Source organism: Eurytemora carolleeae, unplaced genomic scaffold, assembly GCF_000591075.1.
Source record: "Eurytemora carolleeae unplaced genomic scaffold, Eaff_2.0 scaffold30, whole genome shotgun sequence".
In the NCBI taxonomy this organism is placed as follows: Eukaryota; Metazoa; Arthropoda; class Copepoda; order Calanoida; family Temoridae; genus Eurytemora; species Eurytemora carolleeae.
Genome location: NW_019396243.1, coordinates 289,740 through 313,336, shown reverse-complemented (window position 1 = coordinate 313,336; position 23,597 = coordinate 289,740). Strand labels below are relative to the sequence as shown.

At 33.9% G+C, this 23,597-nt stretch overlaps 2 protein-coding genes across 2 annotated transcripts in view; one reads left to right on the top strand and one right to left on the bottom strand.

Moving 5' to 3' along the window:
• Nucleotides 1-1,903: 1,903 nt before the first annotated feature.
• The window catches only part of LOC111699185 (NADPH oxidase 5), a 55,795-nt gene continuing 34,101 nt past the window's right edge, over nt 1,904-23,597 (top strand). The window contains exons 1-3 of the mRNA XM_023469788.1: nt 1,904-1,938; nt 21,926-22,109; nt 23,295-23,385. Of these exons, the coding sequence (XP_023325556.1) occupies nt 22,072-22,109; nt 23,295-23,385 (129 nt within the window). The 5' untranslated portion in view covers nt 1,904-1,938; nt 21,926-22,071. The remainder of the gene's footprint in view (nt 1,939-21,925; nt 22,110-23,294; nt 23,386-23,597) is intronic.
• Nucleotides 6,335-6,694, bottom strand: LOC111699171 (early nodulin-75-like). Its single transcript, XM_023469772.1, has one exon. The coding sequence runs from the start codon at nt 6,692-6,694 to the stop codon at nt 6,335-6,337; it is 360 nt and encodes a 119-aa protein (XP_023325540.1).

Here is a 23,597-nt window from a genome sequence, read left to right as displayed (position 1 = left end):
TTAATTTTTTTTGTTCAAAGGGGGGTTTGCATCCGTTGGGGCCTGAAAACCCCCTGGAAACCACAGATTTTACTGACCAGGGTTGAGACTGAGCCATTGACTAAACCTTTGTTATGTAGCTCTATTCTATTTTTATGCAAGTTTTGTACAATGCATTCAGGAATGTAATTTTCAATGAGCGTAATATTAGGCTTTTATTTGCAACGTTTGATCGAAATATTTGCGATTAACTATTAAACTAGAGGATTAACTATTAAACTAGAGGATTAACTATTAAACTAGAGGATTAACTATTAAACTAGTGGATTAACTAATAAACTAGAGAGGCTATTCCCCGAAACTTGGTTCAGATTTAGATTTCATTCAAGAAAAAGAAATTTATGCGAAATTCTTAATATCTATATATATCTCGATATACCTCCATATATCTCTATATATACTTATATACACACACATATATATATATATAAAACTGCATAAATCTTTTTTCTCTTGAATTTAGACATTATACCCGTCTAGACGCTGGAAGATTAATTTTAAAATGAAATTACAAGAATTCATGAAAACGTTATTCTCTGAGAGTTGAAATTAGATTTTAAACTTTGTAATTTTGTAAAATGTAAGCCAGGGGGCATTTACAATAAATGGAGTTCAATTATGGGAATTTTGTTAATTTTAAGAATTTTATAAACGTATAGACACATTTGTTCAATAAAAATACGAAAGTTACTGAAAATTTATGAGGTGAATTTTATAACACATCTGTGCCTTGAAAAAGAATAAAAAACTTTTATTTTCAAATCCTAAATATTACAGCTTCTAAATCGTCGTTACATTTAGAGTAAAGTTTAAAAAGTGGAATGCACTTTGTTTATTGGTTTAAAATTACCTTCCCTCGGTGATGAAATAAGCAATAATTATTTACAGCCTATTTACGGGGAAGTTAAGGAGGAAACTTTTATTTCTCCACTTCTACCTCTAGGACAATTTTAAATACAATTTTATCGCATTTTGAATAAAATTTGTTTTGCGGGTTGTTAAGTTACTGAAATATTCATGCTGGCACAGTTTGAGTTATGGAGCATAATATCCTGCAACAGTATATGTACAATTCAAGGGTCGGTAATATCCCGCAACAGTATATGTACAATTCAAGGGTCGGTAATATCCCGCAACAGTATATGTACAATTCAAGGGTCGTCCCCCCCCCCTCTACCCCCTCCCATCACTCGATTCTTATATCATGATCATGATTGTAGAACATCTTTCCTCAAATTTGGCCAATTAAGAAAAAATACTAAAATTTTCCTTTGGCGCTTTTTTCTCTTTTTCAACTTTAACAAATCAGTCAGTCGATATTTATCCTCTCACAAAAAACTGTTTATATGTTATATGTTACATTTCAGGTAACAAAAAAACTGAGAACTTGTATATTAATATAGAAGAATATCAAGAAATAATTCTACCGGACTGTGAGGACTTTTGCAAGCTTTAAGAGAAGAACAGGCTCCTAATTGGCCAACAAGGGCAGAGGTAGTACGGAAAGACTTTATATGGATTATGAACATTTGGCATTAGACAATTTTTCTGTAACTAGCTTAGGAACCAAACTTTGCCTAGAAACCAAGTTTTTCATAGAAGTTCATGATCTGAAATTCATACAGAAAAACTAAAATTTGTAACCTATAACAGTAGTAAATTATAAAATTCTTAGCGGTATTTAAACTTTAAAGAAAGATCGAAGACACCAATCAGTCCGCTTTATCTTTGTTGACTGGCTATCCCCTATTTACCCTGTATATGTGCTTATACTAGGATCCATCCATAATTGTAAATATCGTCTGAACACTTAAACTTATCTTATTAAACATCAGTTTACATAAACTCAAGACATGCGTAGGAACTATCATATCCCTCTCCACTATATCTCCTATATAGGTATTTCAAAATATGGGATTTATCACTTCTAGGGTTTTAGAGCGTTTCGCGCACTCTCTCTAATATTAGTGTTAGTTTTGTTACTTTAACTCCAAATATTTTCTCTTAGAACAAAAAGTACAATGAAAACTTTGGCGGATTTTTCGTATTTATTGGAGGATTTTCAACATTGTTATTAAAGGGATCGTTCACCTGTTTCAAAATTAACTTAATATAAAAATAAATTTCAACAATTTGTATCTTCAATTTTCGACAAGTGTTGCCAAACTTTAACTGACGATATGTTTTAAAACAATAATAAATGCCGCGTAGAGTTAAGACGAGAAGCAGAAAACCACAAATTCCATTTAGAAAAAAACACAAATTTTCAAAGTTAAAATCATGGATATCCTATTCAGTCTTGCAAAGATATATGCCACTTTATAAATAGAGAGTTACTTGAAATTTCGTGTACACTCTCTTTAAAGTCTCGTGCCGGAATCTGAATTGTATACATTCCTTAGATAGGTTATTCACTACTCAGGTATTTGCTAATTACTGAAACTAATAAATGTATGGGTTACAATTGAAAACACTTAACGAAAATGTGTTAAATTGTTTTTAATTAGGAACTCTGCAAAAAAATATAGAAGCAATGATTGTTTTTGTTCGAATTTTGAGATTTTCCTTGTTTACGGTCAAGACAAAGCAAATTACAATGTAAGAGGGTAAAACGTACATGCAGAGATGAGGAGACTATACAGAGTAGTTTTTTTCTTGTATTCCTAGTTGCCTCCAACTGTCAACTTGTAACCCTGAGAAACGTCTCCATAGAAATCTAAAAAATTAAAGAACTTTAAAGTGTTCCAGTTTCATGCAAATATTTTGCTTTGAAAGAGGTTATGATCCGAAACGATTTGAAAACAAAAACAAAATTGTTTCGTTTTTCTGAATTTGTTCTGCCCCTTCTTATCTCTGGCTTAAAGTTTGACCATTTTGCAAACTTTACAGAGCACTCTCTTAGAAGATACCAGAACAATTGGTTTCTAAACTCTAACACACCGAAACCACTTCCCAGTGACGAACATTTTGTTCAAAATTCCGAACAATTTAAAATCACTACTTCAAAATTTCTATCAAAATGTTAGGTTTGGTGAACGTTGTTTTAATTTTTTGAGAACCTCCTGAAAAACCTGACAAAAAATGAGTTGATGCAAAGGAATTGAATATTTGCCACAAAACTTAAATTTTCTAATCCCTATATCTTTGCAACCTGATGGTGTTATTTCAAACTTGAATTATTTGATCTAACAGTATTCATAGTTTGAAACATCTAAGGTCTACGACAATGGGTTGCAAAAATATAGGGATTAGAAAATCAGAGTTTGTGGCAAATTAGACTCAATTTCTTTGGCTGGCAGAAAACCTGCAATGATGAATATTATTTTGTATATTTTACTTGAACTGCAGGAATAGTCAGCTGTTCCGGTTTGGTTAATTCGGAGCTTTACTTAATCGGTTTATTTTTCGCTTTGCACATTCTTTACGCTGGTAAATAATGCTAAATTTTTAGCGGGGTATCATATAGAAAACATTTTATATGTGGGTTGTGGCGGCCTGGTATTAGCGCTAAAATTCCATACTTGGAATAATTTTTTTTTACACATTTATTGATTTATCATCCTGACCGCATTAAGAGCAAACTTGAGTAAGTAGTGAAGCACTGTTATTAGCACCGTAATGCACATTTATAGTTGAAAAAATTGCAGTACAGCAGTACGTATTTATACGAAATAAGAAAAACAAAGTTGAGTTGAGTAAATGTTGGTATATGAGTGGGAGCAGAAAGGCCGGAGCGCGGATAATATGGTGCACAGTGCACGGTTCACGTTCAGATCTCCGCTCAGTCTGCGTCAAACGCGCAAACCCAGCGTATATGCGTATTTTTGTACTTTTACAGGGATAAACTACATTACCTGTTGTACGCGGGTTGTATATGAGCGTGAAAGCTGTTGTGTATGTTTGGTGAGAGGTTTATATTAAATGTACGGTATACCATTAAAATGAGTAATTTAGATCAATTTTGAATATTTTTTCCTAGTCAAATTTGACTTTTTGTATACCCCCAAGAACCTTTGCTTTTCTCTAACCCGATAAAATTTTTTAGTAAGTTGCGAATTTTTATTTTCGTTTACACTATTGTACACTTTGTATTGTACATCTCTAGTTGACGAAATTTTACAGGTTTATAATATTAAAATTAATTTGAAGAGTCTTCAATGTGCTTTAAGAAAAATTAGGTCTTTTAGTATTTAAACTCTGTACTGTGTACAATAGTTTACACTTTGATAATAAGTTTATGAATATACTTAATAATTAGTAATATCGATACGGTTTACGTGTTTCAAAATGAATCGCTTTTTTAACCACTAAATTGTCATTCAGACATTTTAAGTTAGCATATGCCATTGTTTTTATTTCTCATAGTTTCCTTTACATTATACAATAATACAATATACATATTTAACAAGCAAATTTTAGTATTTCATAATTTAAGAACGAGAGACAACAATTTGTTTATTGCTCTTCTAACACATTTAAGTACTAAAATATAATACTTTCAAGTACTCAATGATATCATTTACATTGCTCAATACTTCCAATTACTTACTTAATACTTCCAAGTACTTACTTAATACTTCCAATTACTAGCTCAAAACTTCCAAATCCAAATCTAACGAGGGTTTTATTTCTCAACTCTGAGCAAACTTCCTTCAGCTCTATGTATCCTCTGTCACTGTCTACACTATAGCTCCATGTACTAGAAATAACTATGTTATTATTCTCCATATAACTCCAACCTAACCTATAGTTCTTTGACTGCACTACATTTAGTTCCATAACTCCGTCCTCTCTCCTCTCTAACATGTGTATTTCTGAAAAACAAGTAATTTTAGGTGTGAAACCTGCAACGACTAGCCTATTCCTTGACAAGTTAAAAATCCACCCTTCCCAACTGAAATGTTTTCCTTATATGTAGAAAAACAATTTCTCATGATCCAACCCAAACCAAGCAAAAATAGTTCCAGCACAATTTAAAACAAATGCTTTTATAAGAATAACAGAATTTTGCATTGAATCATAAACATAGTGTTAAAGCTATGCATGAAACCTAAACACAGTGTTAAATCTAGACATGAAACCTAAACATAGTGTTAAATCTATACATGAAACCTAAACACAGTGTTAAATCTATACATGGAACCTAAACATAGCTAGTGTTAAATCTAGACATGAAACCTAAACACAGTGTTAAATCTAGACATGAAACCTAAACATAGTGTTAAATCTAGACATGCATAAACACAGTGTTAAATCTATGCATGAAACCTAAACACAGTGTTAAATCTAGACATGAAACCTAAACACAGTGTTAAATCTATACATGAAACCTAAACACAGTGTTAAATCTGTACATGAAACCTAAACACAGTGTTAAATCTATACATGAAACCTAAACATAGTGTTAAATCTATACATGAAACCTAAACATAGTGTTAAATCTATACATGAAACCTAAACACAGTGTTAAATCTAGACATGAAACCTAAACACAGTGTTAATTCTATACATGAAACCTAAACATAGTGTTAAATCTATACATGGAACCTAAACACAGTGTTTAATCTAGACATGGAACCTCAACACAGTGTTAAATCTGTACATGGAACCTAAACACAGTGTTAAATCTATGCATGAAACCTAAAGACCGTGTCAAATCTAGACATGAAACCTAAACATAGTGTTAAATCAAGACATGAAACCTAAACATAAACCCAACAAACCTCTAAGAGCTCTAATCAAAATCAAATAGGAGGATCGATACTCAAACTCTGGGCATACACTTGACACCTAACAGTTTAAGAATGATGAATTACACGTGACGTCCTGTATCAGGTTTAAGTGTTGGTTGCGTGCATCTCATGAATATGTTAAGTATAAGGAAACACTGGATATTTTCAACCCAGACACCATGGTCTACCAGTACCAAGAGAACTAGGAGAACCAGGAGAACCAGGAGACCCGGGAGAACCAGGAGAACCAGGAGAACCAGAAGAACCAGAAGAACCAGGAGAACCAGGAAAACCAGGAGAACAAGAAGAACCTGGAGAACCAGGAGAACTAGGAGAACCAGAGGATAACCATTAGGACCAGGAGAGCCAGGAGAACTAGAATAACCAGGAGAACCAGGAGAACTAGGAGAACTACAGGATACCCAGGAGGACCAGGAGAGCCAGGAAAACTAGAAGAACTAGGTTTAGAATACTAAACCCTGCATCCAGGTTTAGGTTTAAAGTATTGAACCAAGCATCCAGGTTCAGAAATTAGGTTTAGAATACTTAACCATGTATCCAGGTTAAGGTTTAGTATACTGAACCATGTATCCAGGTTTAGGTTTAGTATACTGAACCATGTATCCAGGTCTAGGTTTAGTATACTGAACCATGTATCCAGGTCTAGGTTTAGTATACTGAACCATGTATCCAGGTCTAGGTTTAGTATACTGGAACATGTATCCAGGTCTATGTTTAGTATACTGAACCGTGTATCCAGGTCTAGGTTTAGTATACTGGACCATGTATCCAGGTCTATGCTTAGTATACTGAACCATGTATCCAGGTCTAGGTTTAGTATACTGAACCATGTATCCAGGTATATGCTTAGTATACTGAACCATGAATCCAGGTCTAGGTTTAACACACCAGCTACTCTCCATCTCTCTAAGAAACTCCCAGGATGATAACAAATGGTTGAACTATAAAGTAATGACTTGAGGTTTTGCTACTGTATGTTGAGGGTTGAGCTGTAGTGTGCAGAACATCTTCAAGATTAATTAAATAAAACTGACAAGATCTAATTTATACTTTTAAATCATTAAACTGGATCAGAGTAACGCTTTAGGGGGGAGGGGCTAGTATTAAGGGGGCGGGATATAAAAATTATTTTATTAATAGAGAGGAGGAAAGGGGGGTGGGAATAAAAATTTGTTTTATTTCCCTGTTTATACAATCCGCCCATGTGATTTTTACAACATCACAAGTTTATGAGAATTCCATCTCTGACGAAATTCCTAAAATTTCGAAACAGAATTTCATCTATGATTTATTTTTTTCTCCTTCAGGGGATGGTAAATATTTATCTTTATCTCTCTATGCATGCAAACTTCACAGCTATAGTTTTCTGCAGAGTTTTGTTTACGCGCTGCAAAAGATAAAATAAAATTGAACTGTTAAGTATTTTGCATATTTATGGGGTAAAATACATATGATTTATCCATCTCATTAGCTTGACTTTAGAGATCCTGGAGTACTAGGAGAATTAACAGAACCTGGAGACATGGTATTAAACTCAATTCTCCTATTCTCCTCTTCTCTTGTCCTCCTTTTCTTCTGTCCTTCTTTTCTATTGTTCTCCTGTTCTCCTGTTCTCATGTTCTCCTGTTCTCCTGTTCTCTTGTCCTCCTGTTCTCCTGTTCTCTTGATCTCCTGTTCTCCTGTTCTCCTGTTCTCCTATTCTCCTGTTTTCCTGTTATCCTGTTCTCCTGTTCTCATGTTCTCATGTTCTCCTGTCCTCCTGTCCTCCTGTTCTCCTGTTCTCATCTTCTCATGTTCTCCTTTTCTCCTGTTCTCCTGTTCTCCAGTTCTCCTGTTCTCCTGTTCTCTTGTTCTCCTGTTCTCCTGTTCTCCTGTTCTCTTAATCTTTTGTTCTCCTGCTCTCCCGTTCTCTTGTTCTCCTATTCTCCTGTTCTCTTGTTCTCCTGCTCGCCTAATTCTCCTGTTCAACTGTTCTCATGTGCTCCTGTTCTCATGCGGTCATGTTCTCCTATTCTCACGTTCTCCTGTTCTTGTGTTTTCACTTTCTCCTGATATCCTGTTCTCCTGTTCCCCTGCTTTTCTTTTCTTGAGTTCTTCTGTTCTCCCGGTCTCTTGGTGCAAAGGTTTCTAGTTTTTCTCCATTCTAAGTGGGTTTAAAATTTCTAGAAGTCAAGGTTAGCAGAACAGTGTGGTTTCGACTTAAAAAGAATTACTTGAGGCTGATTATTGATGTGAAAAATACATTATTTTTGGTCGAACGCTGATGGTTTTCTCCGGGTTGGGTACTAACTCCGTGTTGGGTCCTAACTACGGGTTAGGTACTGGGCTTTCACGGATACCAATTCGACATCAGGATTATAAAAGTCATCTAAAGAAATCCAATTATCAGAGATTGAAGGATTTCTTTAAATTAATAATTTAGTCAATCATTTAAGAAGTGAAGTAGGGGTATTCTAAAGGAAAGGGGTAGGTGGCGGTGGGATTGGAAGGGAGGGGGGGGGGGGAGAGGGAGGATATTTATAATTTTAAAAAGAAAGGGGATTTTGGGAGGGTATACAGATTTTGGGCATAAGTTGGGTAGGTTCTGATTCAGGGCAAAATTCTATTTTTCTCTCCTGCATCTCAGATCAATCTTTGCATGATTAAAATTATACATTTAATCAAATTATCTTTTGGTAAAAGCTTTTAAGATTGGAGGATAAACAGGATTCAAAATATAAAAACTATGAACTTGAGAACGCTTAAATATAAAATAACAAAATGGCGTATTTTCCAGAAAATGTTACAAAATATAAAACCAACGAATTTAAAAAACGCAAACGATATGAAGTAACAAAATCCCGGATTTTTCACAAAACGTTACAAAATTTGAAAAAATGCTGGCCTTACTTATACATTAGTTACAAAGTCTGTGGTATCAGAATTCATGAAGATAAAATTGGTTAAATTACAAGTATCAGTAACCATGAATTAACTTCTTATTCTGCCGATTCAGATCATTTTTCATTCTTAACAGTCAGACCTCTCTTATACTTTTCATACCATACAGGAAACCCAGTGTAGCTCTATCCGTATACCTCCTTTGAAATTATGTACATTGCACTTATTTTCTTAGTTTTTCACAACATTTTTGCTTTTATAACAATTTATAATTTCGCAGTTTTTTTCTGTTTTCATTGGCGGTTTTACATAAGTACAAAAAATATAAATTTTTAAGTGGAACATTTTTAAATTTGGATTATTTATAAACCTCCCCTGAGGTCATGTGCCAAATGTTAAAATTGATCGGATAATTATTTGAACCGTAAAATTTTTTGTCAATCTTAAAATGTTTAAAGTTCTGACATAATCCAAATTTATAAAATGTCAAAATAATACTTTAAAAACCTGCAAATTAGACCTAGAGATGTATTGATAGTAAAAGAGTCTGATTAGTATTAGAATACCTTAGAGGCTTAGATCTCCCACTAACTTCAGACAAATAGGCCATTTGTAACTCGACAGTGTATTTGTTGGCTTTGAATTGTCATTATAACAAACACCGGGGGTTGAATACATATGTTTTTGTTTTGAAACCAGACGTTCTCTTTTATAGAATGAGATAGGGTGTTTGGAAACTTATAATTTTAGTTCAAATGGATTGTGGACTTATTTTTTAAGTGACTTTTTTTACGTAAACTTTGAATGTTTGTCCCATATTCTACATTTGTTTCTAAAAATTAAAAATTTGCTCGGAGTAAGATCTTATAGTTTCTCACAGGGACTGTAATTTCAAGTTACTAGTCATGCAAAGATGGAGTTGCCTGATTCACAACGGTACCCTTGAAACCTTTATCTGATCATTAATGTAATGATAGCGTCGTGTTTTTTTAGGTTTATAAGTTCTTAAATATTTGTTATAATTCCTAACTATTTCCTCCACTTTAAATGTGAAAGTCATTTTTTAGAGAAACCACAGTTGAAAATAACCAATTTTCAAAAGAAGAAACATTAATATCGAATTGTGAATCGAGCATTTTCTATCTTTGCACGACGGTTCAGTTGAAATTACGCTCACAGATTCATTAAATAATCTCTGCAGAATTAAGGTTCTAAACCACTTGAACTAAGATTATTTACCGAAAAGTCAAGATATTTGAGTTTGAAACATGATAAGAAAATGGACTGAAAACTATTTCAAGTGGTTAATGTTCAGTTAAGTGTTTATTTAACATTAAGAACTTGATTCAAACTTCTCACTTTTTAGATATAGTAGATGGTAGACTGTAGACTGTAGACTGTAGACTGCAGACTGTAGACTGTAGACTGTAGACTGTAGACTGTAGACTCACCTGGTGCACTCATCATTTTCCCATAATTCACGCAGTATACAAGGGAATACAGGTTCCATCTTTAGAAGAAACCTGAATATATTATTTAGAATATTTATATCCCGATCATGTTGTTAGAGTATTAGAACAAAATGTGAAGGATATCTCGCAAATTTTTAGCTGGACATGACTCTGTGTTCAGATGAATTATCAAGAGAGCTTCTAATTTTCATGAAAAATGTAAAAACTTTAAAAAGACGACATTCTGGCATTATCACGGAAACTTTCTGCTTATTTGAAGTCTGAGACTAGGTATATGTGTTTCTGTCAGTATCTACTGATGAAATATTCAAAAGAATATGTAAAGCTCAGATCTAAATAGATCTTCAGTGTTTAGCACCAACTGGGCAAGGTCGTCTAATCCCAGAGATCTTTGAAAACTGAAATAGGTTGGGTCGGGTGTAATCTATCCAACAATTAGAAATAGGTTAGGTTGGTAGTAATCTATCCAACAATTAGAAATAGGTTAGGTTGGTAGTAATCTATCGAACAATTGGAAATAGGTTGGGTCGGGTGTAATCTGTCCAACAATTAGAAATAGGTTAGGTTGGTAGTAATCTATCCAACAATTAGAAATAGGTTGGGTCGGGTGTAATCTATCCAACAATTAGAAATAGGTTGGGTTGGTAGTAATCTATTGAACAATTATAAATAAGTTGGTTGGGTGTAATCTATCGAACAATTAGAAATAGGTTGGGTCGGGTGTAATCTATCGAACAATTAGAAATAGGTTGGGTCGGGTGTAATCTATCGAACAATTAGAAATAGGTTGGGAGGTTTTGTATTCTACCGAACACTTAGAAGTAGGTCGGTTGATTTGTGTGTACTCTATTTTTAGGTTGGGTCGGGTGTAATCTATCAAACAATTATAAATAGGTTGGGTCGGGTGTAATCTATCGAACAATTAGAAATAGGTTGGGTTGGGTATAATCTATCGAACAATTAGAAATAGGTTGGGTTGGGTGTAATCTATCAAACAGTTAGAAATAGGTTGGGTCGGGTGTAATCTATCCAACAATTAGAAATAGGTTGGGTTGGTAGTAATCTATCGAACAATTAGAAATAGGTTGGGTTGGGTGTAATCTATCGAACAATTAGAAATAGGTTGGGTCGGGTGTAATCTATCGAACAGCCAGAAATAATTATAAAATTTCCACTTTTGCATAAATACTCGACTGCTGTAAGCCATTTACAGGATCTTAAATGTTTTAGCATAAATTATACTTTGCATAAACAATAACATTAAACAAGGGTTTGCATCAAGGCAGAGAGAGGGTGGAATTAAGAACCTGGAGAGAGTGGAACTTGAAATCTGGAGAGGTGATGGAATTAAGAACCCAGAGACAGTGGAACTAGAAACCTGGAGAAGTGGTGGAATTAAGAAAACAGAGACAGTGGAACTAGAAACCTGGAGAAGTGGTGGAATTAGAACATAACTAGGAACTAGGAACCTGAAAAGAGGATGGAACTAGGAACCTGGAGAGAGGTTGGAACTATGAACCTGGAAAGAGGATGGAACTAGGAACCTGGAGAGAGGTTGGAACTAAAAACCAGGGGAAGTGGTTGAATTAGGAACCCGGAGAAAGAGTGTAACTAGTTACTAATTCTAACTATATCATATTATCCACACGCTTTTTTAANCAGTGTGGTTCTAAAGATACCTGGGTAGAGTCTGAGTGGCGTGAATTGATAAATTTGGTGTGTACTCGAGATTAACGTTTAGAATTGACCCTGGTTGATCTCCGCCTCATATCTAACCACCACCAACCAGACACTTTTTCTCGCAAATTCTACAAATAATAAACCCAATTTCACGCAAAACAGCTGAGTAAGGGAGATTTTTCGCTAAATTATCTCGTGCCCCCAATTCTGTATCTCTAGTATTATATTTCTAAAATCCCCGAGTTGAAAAGAGTTTAACTAAAAGAGAAGTGTACACTTTAATCTGTGTTATTATTTTCTTTTCAATCTGGGGCAAATTTGGTTTTTGATAAATAACAAAGAGTTGAAATTTTGCGCTCTATACTCTAACAAATATTATTTTTCTTTAGCCTTCTCTTTGATACATTTATGTTTGAAATATTACTTCTTTCTTTGATCATTTTTAATAATTGTTTATATAAAAGACCTTACGATCTTATTTATCGAAATCTACAAAAAAAAAAGGCTTCTTCACTTGGAATTATTGATATGAAATTCCTTAGTTTATGAATACACTAAATAAATATCATGATGTGTACAGTGAAACCCATGAAACTTAAGTTATAGTTTTAAATAGTCCAATACGTTATATGCAACTTGACGATGTACGCATGATTTATTAAGCCTACTGGTAAAATCATTTGCTTTATACAATATCGAATAGAATTGTTTAAATTTCGCAAACTTATCCTACAGTTTTGTGTGTTCCTTTGTAAACATATATCTATATATATATATATATATAGTATGAAGTATTTCTTCTCAAATTGTATGGATTCATCTGTAATTCTATAATGCAAGCACTCAGTTATTAAAATAATATGGGGGTAAGAATCTAGATTTGTTTTTATACTTTTAAAGGAGAAATCTTTTATTTATCGAGGTTTGCAGTTTCGGTGCATATTTACAATACTTGCAGGGCATGCCAGGTTTCCTAGGGGTTTAAACGATTCAGGAAATTTAGGGACAAAAAGTTAGAAAAATAAGTTAAATAGCGGACAGGGTAGCGTGTTCCAACTTTACATAGGAAAACATGAAGTCTTGAACCACTCGGAGCAAAAACTAAAAGAATTGTCATGAAATTGTAAATAAATAAAATGACGCACAATATGTTTCAAATAAACCTCAGAACGCAGGAAAATTTTGCAGTTTCATTCTAGAGAGAATTATTTTGATGCAATATCATTTGGACTATTGTTCATTTGAACTAAGGACCGCTAATGACAACTAGTTTTTATGCCGATGTATCCATGTTTATATCCAAGCTATATATAGGATGTATCCATGATATGTAAGGTTTACATTCAAGCTATATAGGATGTATCCATGATATGTAAGGTTTATATCCAAGCAATCTAGGATGTATCCATGATATGTAAGGTTTATATCCAAGTTATCTAGGATGTATCCATGATATATAAGGTTTATATCCAAGCTATCTAGGATGAATCTATGATATGTAAGGTTTATATCCAAGCTATCTAGGATGTATCTATGATATGTAAGGTTTATATCCAAGCTATCTAGGATGTATCCATGATATATAAGGTTTATATCCAAGTTATCTAGAATGTATCCATGATATATAAGGTTTATATCCAAGTTATCTAGGATGTATCTATGATATGTAAGGGAAATATCCAAGTTATATGCCCGAGATATCTAAGANACCGCCCCCCGGCCCCCCCCCCCACACTCCTATAGACTATTAAGTGCATTCCTCTACCGAATGCTTTAAATTGCCTGTGCAGTACTTTCCGAATAAAGTGTTTATTGCAATCTTTTAATAGTTTTATTACTTCAAACAGTTTTAACATTTGTCTGAAGCGCTAGTTGAACCAAGGAGGGGTTTCAGGTGTTAAAGGGACTGTAAGCGTAATTTCAAGTGACCCTCCATGCAAAGATGACAATGCTGGTTTTAAACCTATACCTTTGACATTTTTGTCTAATAAAGTATGAATAAGATATCAATGTGTTTGTTCCTTAAAAATGTTCATTTTCATTTGCGGTTTCTCTGCGGAAGTGACTTGCGTATTTCTTGTTCAAAAGAAGCAATGGCGAAACTCACAGAAATAAACACTTTCCGAGTCAGAAAAAAACGAAAGTATCTTTCACATTTTTGATCAGATTAAGGTTTCAAGGGTACCATTGTGATTCGGGCAGTGCCGTCACTTGAAATTACGCTAACAGTCCTCTTAACCCTAGTTTTAATTGCCGGGGTCACCAATACAGTGTGTTTGGTTTAACACCCTTTGCACAGTAAAAGATCACGACCGGATACGGAAATGTGGTTTAAAACCTGAATATTGTTTACATGCATGCAAGCTTCAAGACAATTCATTCCCGTTCTCTGGATAAAACTCTTTCAAGGATATTTTTAACTGATATTTTTAATTGATTTATGTTGATTTTTTAGAATTTTAATCCACATTTTGTCCTGTTCAATGTTCAACAATCCATGAAAAGTAATATGTCTGAAAACTGTGGAGTCAAATTCAAGGTTCTGGATCTAGGTTTATCTCCTTATACCGAGCGATGGGTTTATTTAGGTTTCCTTGCTCCAGGTAGGACAGTGATCCATGTAAATATAAGGTAGAGGGATGAATGTATATTCCACTGGAGTTCCGACCAAAACCTGTCATATTCTTTTACCAAGCCGTCCTCGTCTCAATATAACCACACTAATCTGTCTTTGTCTCAACAAATCCTTCTTTTCTACTCCTTTCCGTTTTTATCAATCAAATTCGTGTCTATCTGCAACGTATCCGTCCTTGTTCAATCAAATTCGTCTTTATCAGCAACAAATCCGTCCTTGTTCAATGTTTAATCTAATTCGTTGATTATCTGCAACTTATTTGTCTTTGTTCAATCGAATTCGTCTTTATCTGCAACGAATCCGTCCTTATTCAATAAAATTCGTCTTTATCTGCAACGTATCCTTCCTTGTTCAATCAAATTCGTCTTTATCTGCAACGTAACCGTCCTTGTTCAATCGAATTCGTCTTTATCTGCAACGAATCCGTCCTTGTTCAATCGAATTCGTCTTTATCTGCAACTTATTCGTCCTTGTTCAATCGAATTCGTCTTTATCTGCAACTTATCCGTCCTTGCTCAATCAAATTCGTCTTTATCTGCAACGCATCCGTCCTTATTCAATCAAATTCGTCTTTATCTGCAACGAATCCGTCCTTATTCAATCAAATTCGTCTTTATCTGCAAAAAATTCGTCCTTGTCCAAACTAATCCATCTTTCCGAACCAGTCGTTCCTTGTCCAATCTAATCCAGTTTCTCTCAACAAATTCGGCATTTGGCAATCCCATTCATTTTCCCCAACCAATCCGTTCTTATCTTTTTTTACAGTCCTCATCAAAAATATTTTTTACCACCATTATTATTATCTTCCCACTTATCCAACTCGAGAAGATTTTTTAACTCTTTATAAAAATAAATTCTAACTCTTTTTCCGAACTTCTAGGTTTACATAACTGGTTGTCGATATTTAGGTATTAGAAATTTGGAATTCGTTGCAAAGTCTCAATTCCTTTATTTCCCATCTTTAGTCCCAACTGAGTCCGTTTATCAATAATAATAATATTTTGTCTATTTAATGGGCAACTGGTTATTTTGATAGGGGAGGGGGGGGGGGGATGAAATTTTCCCAAGATTTGCCCATTTTTCAATCTTTAAAGGGGGCGGCTGCTGACTCCCTCCCCCCCCCCATTATTTTGCCCCTGTTGTCCTAACCAACATGGACCTGAGTCATTGTTTTCCTCGGAGCACGTGAATATTTGTAATAACTAGTTATTCTAGGATTACCGCACAATCACTGGATTTTAAACCACACCGCCATTGTTTTCTTTACATTGTGCTTCTTTTACAGAGTTTTGGAAGTTTTGTAACACAATCTAACCCGAGGTTTGTTTACATAACTTAATCTGTATTCATCATTTAGTAATAAATAGATAGGAATAAAACTAAATCTCTTTTATCGAGCTTTTTTATTAGAGTGAAGACACTCCTTTTTAAATCTCTATATATCTTTCCAACCTTTGATATTAAAAACTGTACTATTTAGACCTTGCAGTATGTATATTTAATAATTTTAAAGAGCTACACGCTCAGGATGTAAAAATGTAAATATAAAAGAATTAGAAAATTTGAGTTTGAAATATTTACTTTGGAAATCTAGCGTACTTTTTAAAAGTAAAGGGTTGAGAAAAGTTGTCACAATATAAATTTAATCTTTACTGAACAAACTTAAGAATAAAAATGAAACCTGATTTATATTTGGACAAAACCAGATAAAAATATTACTCATATGTCAAAATTTATTATCAGCACAAGAACATGGCGGTTTTAAAAAAATGCATATTTATTATGATTGATATGATTTCCGCTGTTCAAGATGTGTAACAGATAAATAGATGATTATAACAATTTTTACAATTTGTAACAAGTGTTAACAGTGTTTTAGATATGTTGATATTGATCCTTAGGTATTTTCAATAGATTCTTAGCATATTTTCTAGAACTCTAAAATCTGAATAGGTTCTTTGATGCTTGTCCTAAACTCGTTAATGTTCTTAAATTTTAAATCAAGAAATATCTGCCTAACTGAAAATATCTTTATCCTAACTGAAGAGTATATCTCCGGCCTAACTCAATGTATCTCTCCGTCCTAACTCAAAGTATCTCTCCGTCCTAACTCAAAGTATCTCTCCGTCCTAACTCAAAGTATCTCTCCGTCCTAACTCAAAGTATATCTCGGTCCTAACTCAAATGTCTGTCTGCTCTAACTCAAGGTATCTCCGTCCTAACTCAAGGTATCTCCGTCCTAACTCAAGGTATCTCCGTCCTAACTCAAAGCATCTCTCCGTCCTAACTCAAAGCATCTCTCTGTCCTAACTAAATATATTCTCGGCCTTGTATTCCTAATCATCTTTAATGTCGTTGAAAGAAGTTTCATCAAGAGATAAGTTCAATCCTTGCCAGGTTTAAAACTAACTATCAACGTACACAGGATGATTTATGCAGCCTATTTCTTCCTGCTGACCCCGGAACGGTATTATGTCAAATTCACAATAAATTTCACTAACAATCTTCTCATCATAGAATATCTAATGTCCGTTTTATGCAAAAGAATTGCTTGTGGGGTTATCCCATCACTTGAATATCCAAGGTTCCGAATTTAGGATTAATATTAACCCCTGGTAGAAAGATTAATATGAAGGATGAATATCAACCCATGAGAAGATGAGGTTCTTGTGCTCAAATGTAGACCCTGAGGAGAACTTAATAACTCCGGAGCTGATTCTGTTCTAAGAAAACTATTTTATCCTTCAAACCATTGTTTTGTAATAATCTTATCTAGCAGCAAAAACTAAATAATAAAACTCTTTAATAGTCTTTTAAAGGAATATTGTCAAAGGAATTATATGTGGAAAATCCTCTGTATCCTCTGTATTTTCTGTATCATCTGTATCCTTTTTATCCTCTATATCCTCTGTATCCTCTCTATCCTCTGTATCCTCTGTGTATTTTCTGTATCATCTGTATCCTTTTTATCCTCTGTATCCTCTGTATCCTCTGTATTCTCTGCATCCTCTACATCCTCTGTATCCTCTGTATCCTCTGTATCATCTGTATCCTTTTTATCCTCTGTATCCTCTGTATCCTCTGTATCCTCTGTATCCTGTCTATCCTCTCTATCCTCTGTATCCTCGGTATCCCCTGTATCCTCTGCATCCTCTACATCCTCTGTATCTTCTGTATCCTCTGTATCCTCTGTATTCTCTGCATCCTCTACATCCTTTGTATCCTCTGTATCCTCTGTATCCTTTGTATCCTCTGTATCCTCTGTATCCTCTGTATCCTCTGTATCCTCTGTATCCTCTGTATCCTCTGTATCCTCTGTATCCTCTGTATCCGCTGTATCCTCTGTATCCTCTGTATCCTCTGTATCCTCTGTATCCTCTGTATCCTCTGTATCCTCTGTATTCTCTGTATCCTCTGTATCCTCGGTATCCCCTGTATCCTCTGCATCCTCTACATCCACTGTATCTTCTGTATCCTCTGTATCACCTGTATTCTCTGCATCCTCTACATCCTCTGTATCCTCTGTATCCTCTGTATTCTGTATCCTCTGTATCCAGTATGCCGGTTGAATAGCCAAGAATTGTCTGTGGTATGGAGAGTACCAAGAATAGGTCTAGGTTTAAAGTAAATTATGGCAGTAGAACTAATATTGAGGTTTAAAAGAACAGTTAGGATTGGACCACCGTCAATATAGTAATTTTCCCTTATCAGATCAGGCAGCTATCTATCTATCAAACGGTGCATACCCAACCTAGGTATTTTTCAATGGTATCAGTTTGAAAAATTGCCAGATCGATATAATTTATATTTCTAATGCCATATCCATCCTTCTCTTTCAATACCACTCCATTTAAAACTTCCAATGCTCGAGATAACTTCATCTGAACCTGCATGGATGAAGATTGGAGATACACATATATGAATATCCATCAGATGATGAGATACAGAAATATACTTATCTAAACCTACAGTTACGGATATTATCATTATAACCAGGAGAAATTTTTAGATATTTTTTAATGCTTTTATTATTCCTACTGAACCCACAGATAGATTAGAATTTTAGAACTTCACAGCCTCTAAAATCTGATTTAAGTCCGATGTAATGAAAAAAAACAAATTCCTAGTTGAACTTGTGCTATTATCGTTAACATTGACCTTTCCTTGAAGTTGTATACTACTATGTATAGTCCTACTACATACTAAACATCTTTATTTTCTGCACCTTTACACTTTTTCATGCAGAGATATGTACTAAGATATCAGGGAATAGATAATTATGGAGACTGAAACCATTTTTCTTCTGAAATTTTAAAACCGAAGAATTTGGCAGATTTTTCTTTTCTGAGCCCAATCGGTTCAGCCGTTTTAACGTTTATTGGAGTCAAACAAAGCATCTACCAAGCAAGCCAAGCATATACAAACGTAGACGGATAAAAAGTTCGGTAGACGGATTTTAAAAATTTAAATATTTACGAAGCAAATTGGCGTCACGGAGTAAAGAAAATTTTGCAAATCTATAGTTCTCTGATTGGTTTAAATTAGTATCCAAGCACACGTCAACAGGAAACAGGATCTTTACTATTTCCTCTGAGCACAGTTTTCCAATTACGTTCTCCATGACTTGGGTTTGGGTTTATCATCTTATTGGTTTGTACTACGGATATTATTGGTTTGTGCTCCAGGTATAATTGAACCCTCCTTCTATGGTTGTGGAGGGACGGAGAGAGAGACACAGGTTGATTGAACTGTATTAATATCATCATGGTTTCAATATCAACATGCAGGCATAAATTGACTCAGTCAAAGTTTAGGCTCAGTGAATACGCATTACGCAGCATGTTGCGTAATTTCTGTGGTAACTGTTTAAAGGGACTGCTCACGGTTCTGAGATTAAGGGTTTGGTATCACGGTGGTTTTATTAACAGGAGAAACCTTGATTTTTTGGTGGTGAAAGTGCAACATTATATTGTTTAAATTTTTAATATTTTCACCATTATTAACACTTTTTAGTAGTTGTTTAATTCATCCATTATTTTTGGAAAAACGTTTAAACGTCTTTAAAATTAATATTTAAAAAATGAGTTAATTTTAAGTATGAATGTTCTTATTTTTTAAAACTATTTTTAAGAACTGTTAAAATAAATGAGCTAAATCTAAATATTATCCGTAACTCTGAAATATGTTAAGATATAAGATAAATAATCCTGTTTGATATCTATATATATATTGTCCACTAAGTATAGTTGAAGAATGCATATGGAAATGTTTCCGGAGTTTGATCATGTATCGCTCTAATGAATACATAAATATGTTGGAAGAATTCACCAGAATTTTGCTTTGTGTAATTGCACAAGGTCAAATGATAAAGCATTTAAAGTGTTTTCAATAAGAAGGGACTAGACATTTTTAATATTTCTGGACTGTAAGAAGGGACTAGACATGTTTAATATATCTGGACTGTAAGAAGGGACTAGACATGTTTAATATTTCTGGACTGTAAGTGTACTTTAAGCAACCCTGTATTCAAATATGGCAATACCTGATTCACAACGATACCTTTAAAAGTATGAACTATACAAAAATGATTATTTTCCATTGCGATTTCTCTACAAAAGAGACTTGCGCATTTCTACTGCAGAAAAAGTACGTAAACTATTATAATAAAACACTTTTAAAGTAATAATGATTTCTCTCCTTAAAACTCAAATATCCCATCTCTTATATCTTTGCAACCTTTGATATTTAAAACTATGAAATATCAAAAGTTTACACTATCCTGTTGCAAAGATACAGGGATGGTAAAATTAGAATTTGAGACGATTGTTCAATTGCTTTATTAAAGCGTTAGCAAATACTTTAAATACGCCATATTTGTTCCCTCCAGACATCGTGTATTTAGTTCCTCTATATAAACAAAATGTAGAGTCACGTAGAAATGAAATTAAAAAACGTAATTTTATTTTATTTATTGGTTTATTGGTGGTTATACCAGACTTATACTGAGGTTTATATAATACACAGGCTGGTTAGACAATAACCTCACATTAAACTAAAGTTAATTTTACAACATGTAACTTTAGGATCTCATAACTCCTCTCCTTTTTTGTATAATGTATTGAAAATAACTTATTAGGTTTCCTATACGGAGTTTAATTTTTAAACTAATTTCACGCTAGAAACTGAGATATCACTCTAGACATAATAGGTTTTTAACCGGAACTAAATAAACTCTGGTTTAATGTGAAACAATATTGAATTCTAAGGTTAGGTTGAATAACGTGGGTTCAGTTCTCTCTTGATTCTTATCCCAATCAGTGTTCCAGGGTTTCAGAGCTCCGACAATACTTAAAGTTGATTTTAACCCTAAACAGGCTAGGGGAGGGGGGCGTTTTTCTAGGGGGAAGGCGTGGAACCCCCCCCCCCTCCAGGCTATACACAGATTAAGACCCCCCCTGTATAGGGTTAAACTAGTAAACTGACCCGGCACCCACACTTCAATATCAACCGATTTCAACTCAAAACTTTGGAAATCACTTTAACTCGGATTATTCTAACTCACTTCAAACTAACGTAAATTGCATCACTTCAAACTAACGTAAAGTGCATCACTTCAAACTAACGTAAAGTGCATCACTTCAAACTAACGTAAAGTGCATATAACATTGAAATCTTAAATGTTTTCAATCAAAACTCTTCTTATTGAAGAGTTATTGAGAAGATCAAAATGTTTTGAATTTCTATTATATAACCGAATAAATATGATATTTGCACATTCTATTAAAATTAAAGAAGCTACGATGTCACAAAGTCGTACAAGTTTAGTGTGAGCTAAACCTAATAGGTTAAAATTGAACACAATTAAAACTAAACCATGATTTCATTGATGAATATCTTTCCACTTTAGATGATATTATAAGAATAACGAATAAGACATTCCTAAACCAAATAATTAAGAGAAGGAAGTGTAAAAATAACAAATACAAAAAGTTCGGGAATTTGTTTTCAAAAAATCAATACTAATTTTATTAGTAATTCGCTGTATTCGGAATAGATGTATAATCTCTTTATAATGATGTAATCTGCTACACATCTGGTAGTATGTATTTAAATGTATATAATTAATATGTATATATATATATGAATATAGATATGTATGGTAGGAAGTTTGTTTATCCATGCATATAGGCATATTCTTGAAAACAATGCAACTGTAGTTTTCCAACAATTGTATTCTGCTTCCCTCCTAGAATTCACAAATTAATTTAATTTTTTCATAATTTTCTGAGAGTTTCTAGAATAATTGTTTAGAACCACAATTCTTTTTAATTTTTACTTCGTGTGTCCCAATAAACATTCACATTGGTAATTTTTACCTTGATTTAATGCCGCGTTGATTAAAGACGAATTTAAAAAATCTACAAAATTCTCATAATTTTTTTCTTATAATTTTATCATTTTTTCAGAACCAGTGGTTCGGGTTCGACTCTCTCCTCCGAGTTTGCACCCGGAGACCCCGGACAGGTCTCCGTCTCCGACTCCGGTGTCGACCAGGAATAACAACAGGCTGACGACCAAATTGGCCGTTTTCGACAACAAGAAGGTGTCGAAAATGGAGGCTCGAGCTAGTCGCGAGGCACAAAGGAGTAGGTCAGTATATCCAGGCCTTTCTGTTGTATAATCCTGATAAAAAGTTTGCATTCATAGTAAAAAGTTTAAATAATGACCGAGTAAGGCGGGGTGTTTACGACTAAAATATCCATGAAATTTAAATCTCCGCGCTCTATTTATTATCCATCCTTTTTATCTTCAGAGCATAGTCGGTATTTATCATCGAGATTCCAAACTTCTCTTTTTTTCTGTCCTTCTCTTCTTTCCATCCTTCTCTTCTTTCCATCCTTCTATTCTTTCCATCCTTCTCTTCTTTCCATCCTAATCCATCCTATAGTTCATCCTAGTTCATCCTAGTTCATCCCAATCCATCCTTCTCTTCTTTCCATCCTTCTCTTCTTTCCATCCTTCTCTTCTTTCCATCCTTCTATTATTCCAGACTTCTCTTCTTTCCAGACTTTTTTTTAGCCTCTCCTCCGCCATGTTCCTCCCCCCTCCACCCCATCCTCTTAAGCTCCTTGATTTTGCCCCTGTAATAACCAAGGTTTTACAAATTAGCCGAACTATTCACCAATAAACATGCAACAGATTGAAAATTTAAATCCAATTCATTAAACATTAACGATTAATTTCCGGAATAATTCAGCTAGATATTTTGCCGGACAAAATAGGAAATTTCAAATGTTTGCAATTTAAAAACAAAATCCTTCGGAGCGTGTAATTTGAAGACAGCGTCATTTGTATATACTGTACTCTGTCTTACCGAACGGTCGAGGTCCGACTGATTGCGTAAAAATATACGCAATGTAAATTTTTTAATTAAAACCCAAGTCTAGACTTCCTGGGCATATATTCGCAGAATTTTATGAGTAATTTGTATTTATATATGGAGGAAGAAGGATGGGGGGATGTGGTTGTTTTCAATCACATTAAACAAGTTTTTAGTTTAGCTATTTTACTCTCCATTTTCCTCATTTTCTTGTTATATTGTTTAATTATTGAATCCTAGTCGTTCAAGGTCAAATTTTTATTTCAAGTAAAAAAATATGACAATTTTTTTCTTCACTCTTATGATTAATTTGTTTGTTTTTTTCTATTTCTTTGGATTTTTATACACTTTCTTATATCAAGCTTTAAAAGCCTTCGATTTCTTTACTAATTTCTACAACATTTACTTTACTTTAAAAATGCTTGTTAATTAATATTTACAAAAAACGTGTTTAGATGTTTGACCTATGTGAGAGAGTCTGTCCAACGAGTATCAACTAAGTCCCAGCTACACAAATCTAATGTGGAAATACTTCTCTCAGATCGGGTAAGTTTATCATTCTAATAATAGAAATAAACTGTATTTTTTCCCCTTGTTTCTGCTTTATAAATACGCAATTCATGAAATAGAAAATGGTTTACAATCCCTTTATATAATTTCGGAACAATAAGGTGTAGGATCAAAACTTTGGCGTTTTAAAGTCCTAGAAAATAACCCAGCTAATAGTAATGAGATGTAAACACTCTAGAAGTATATGT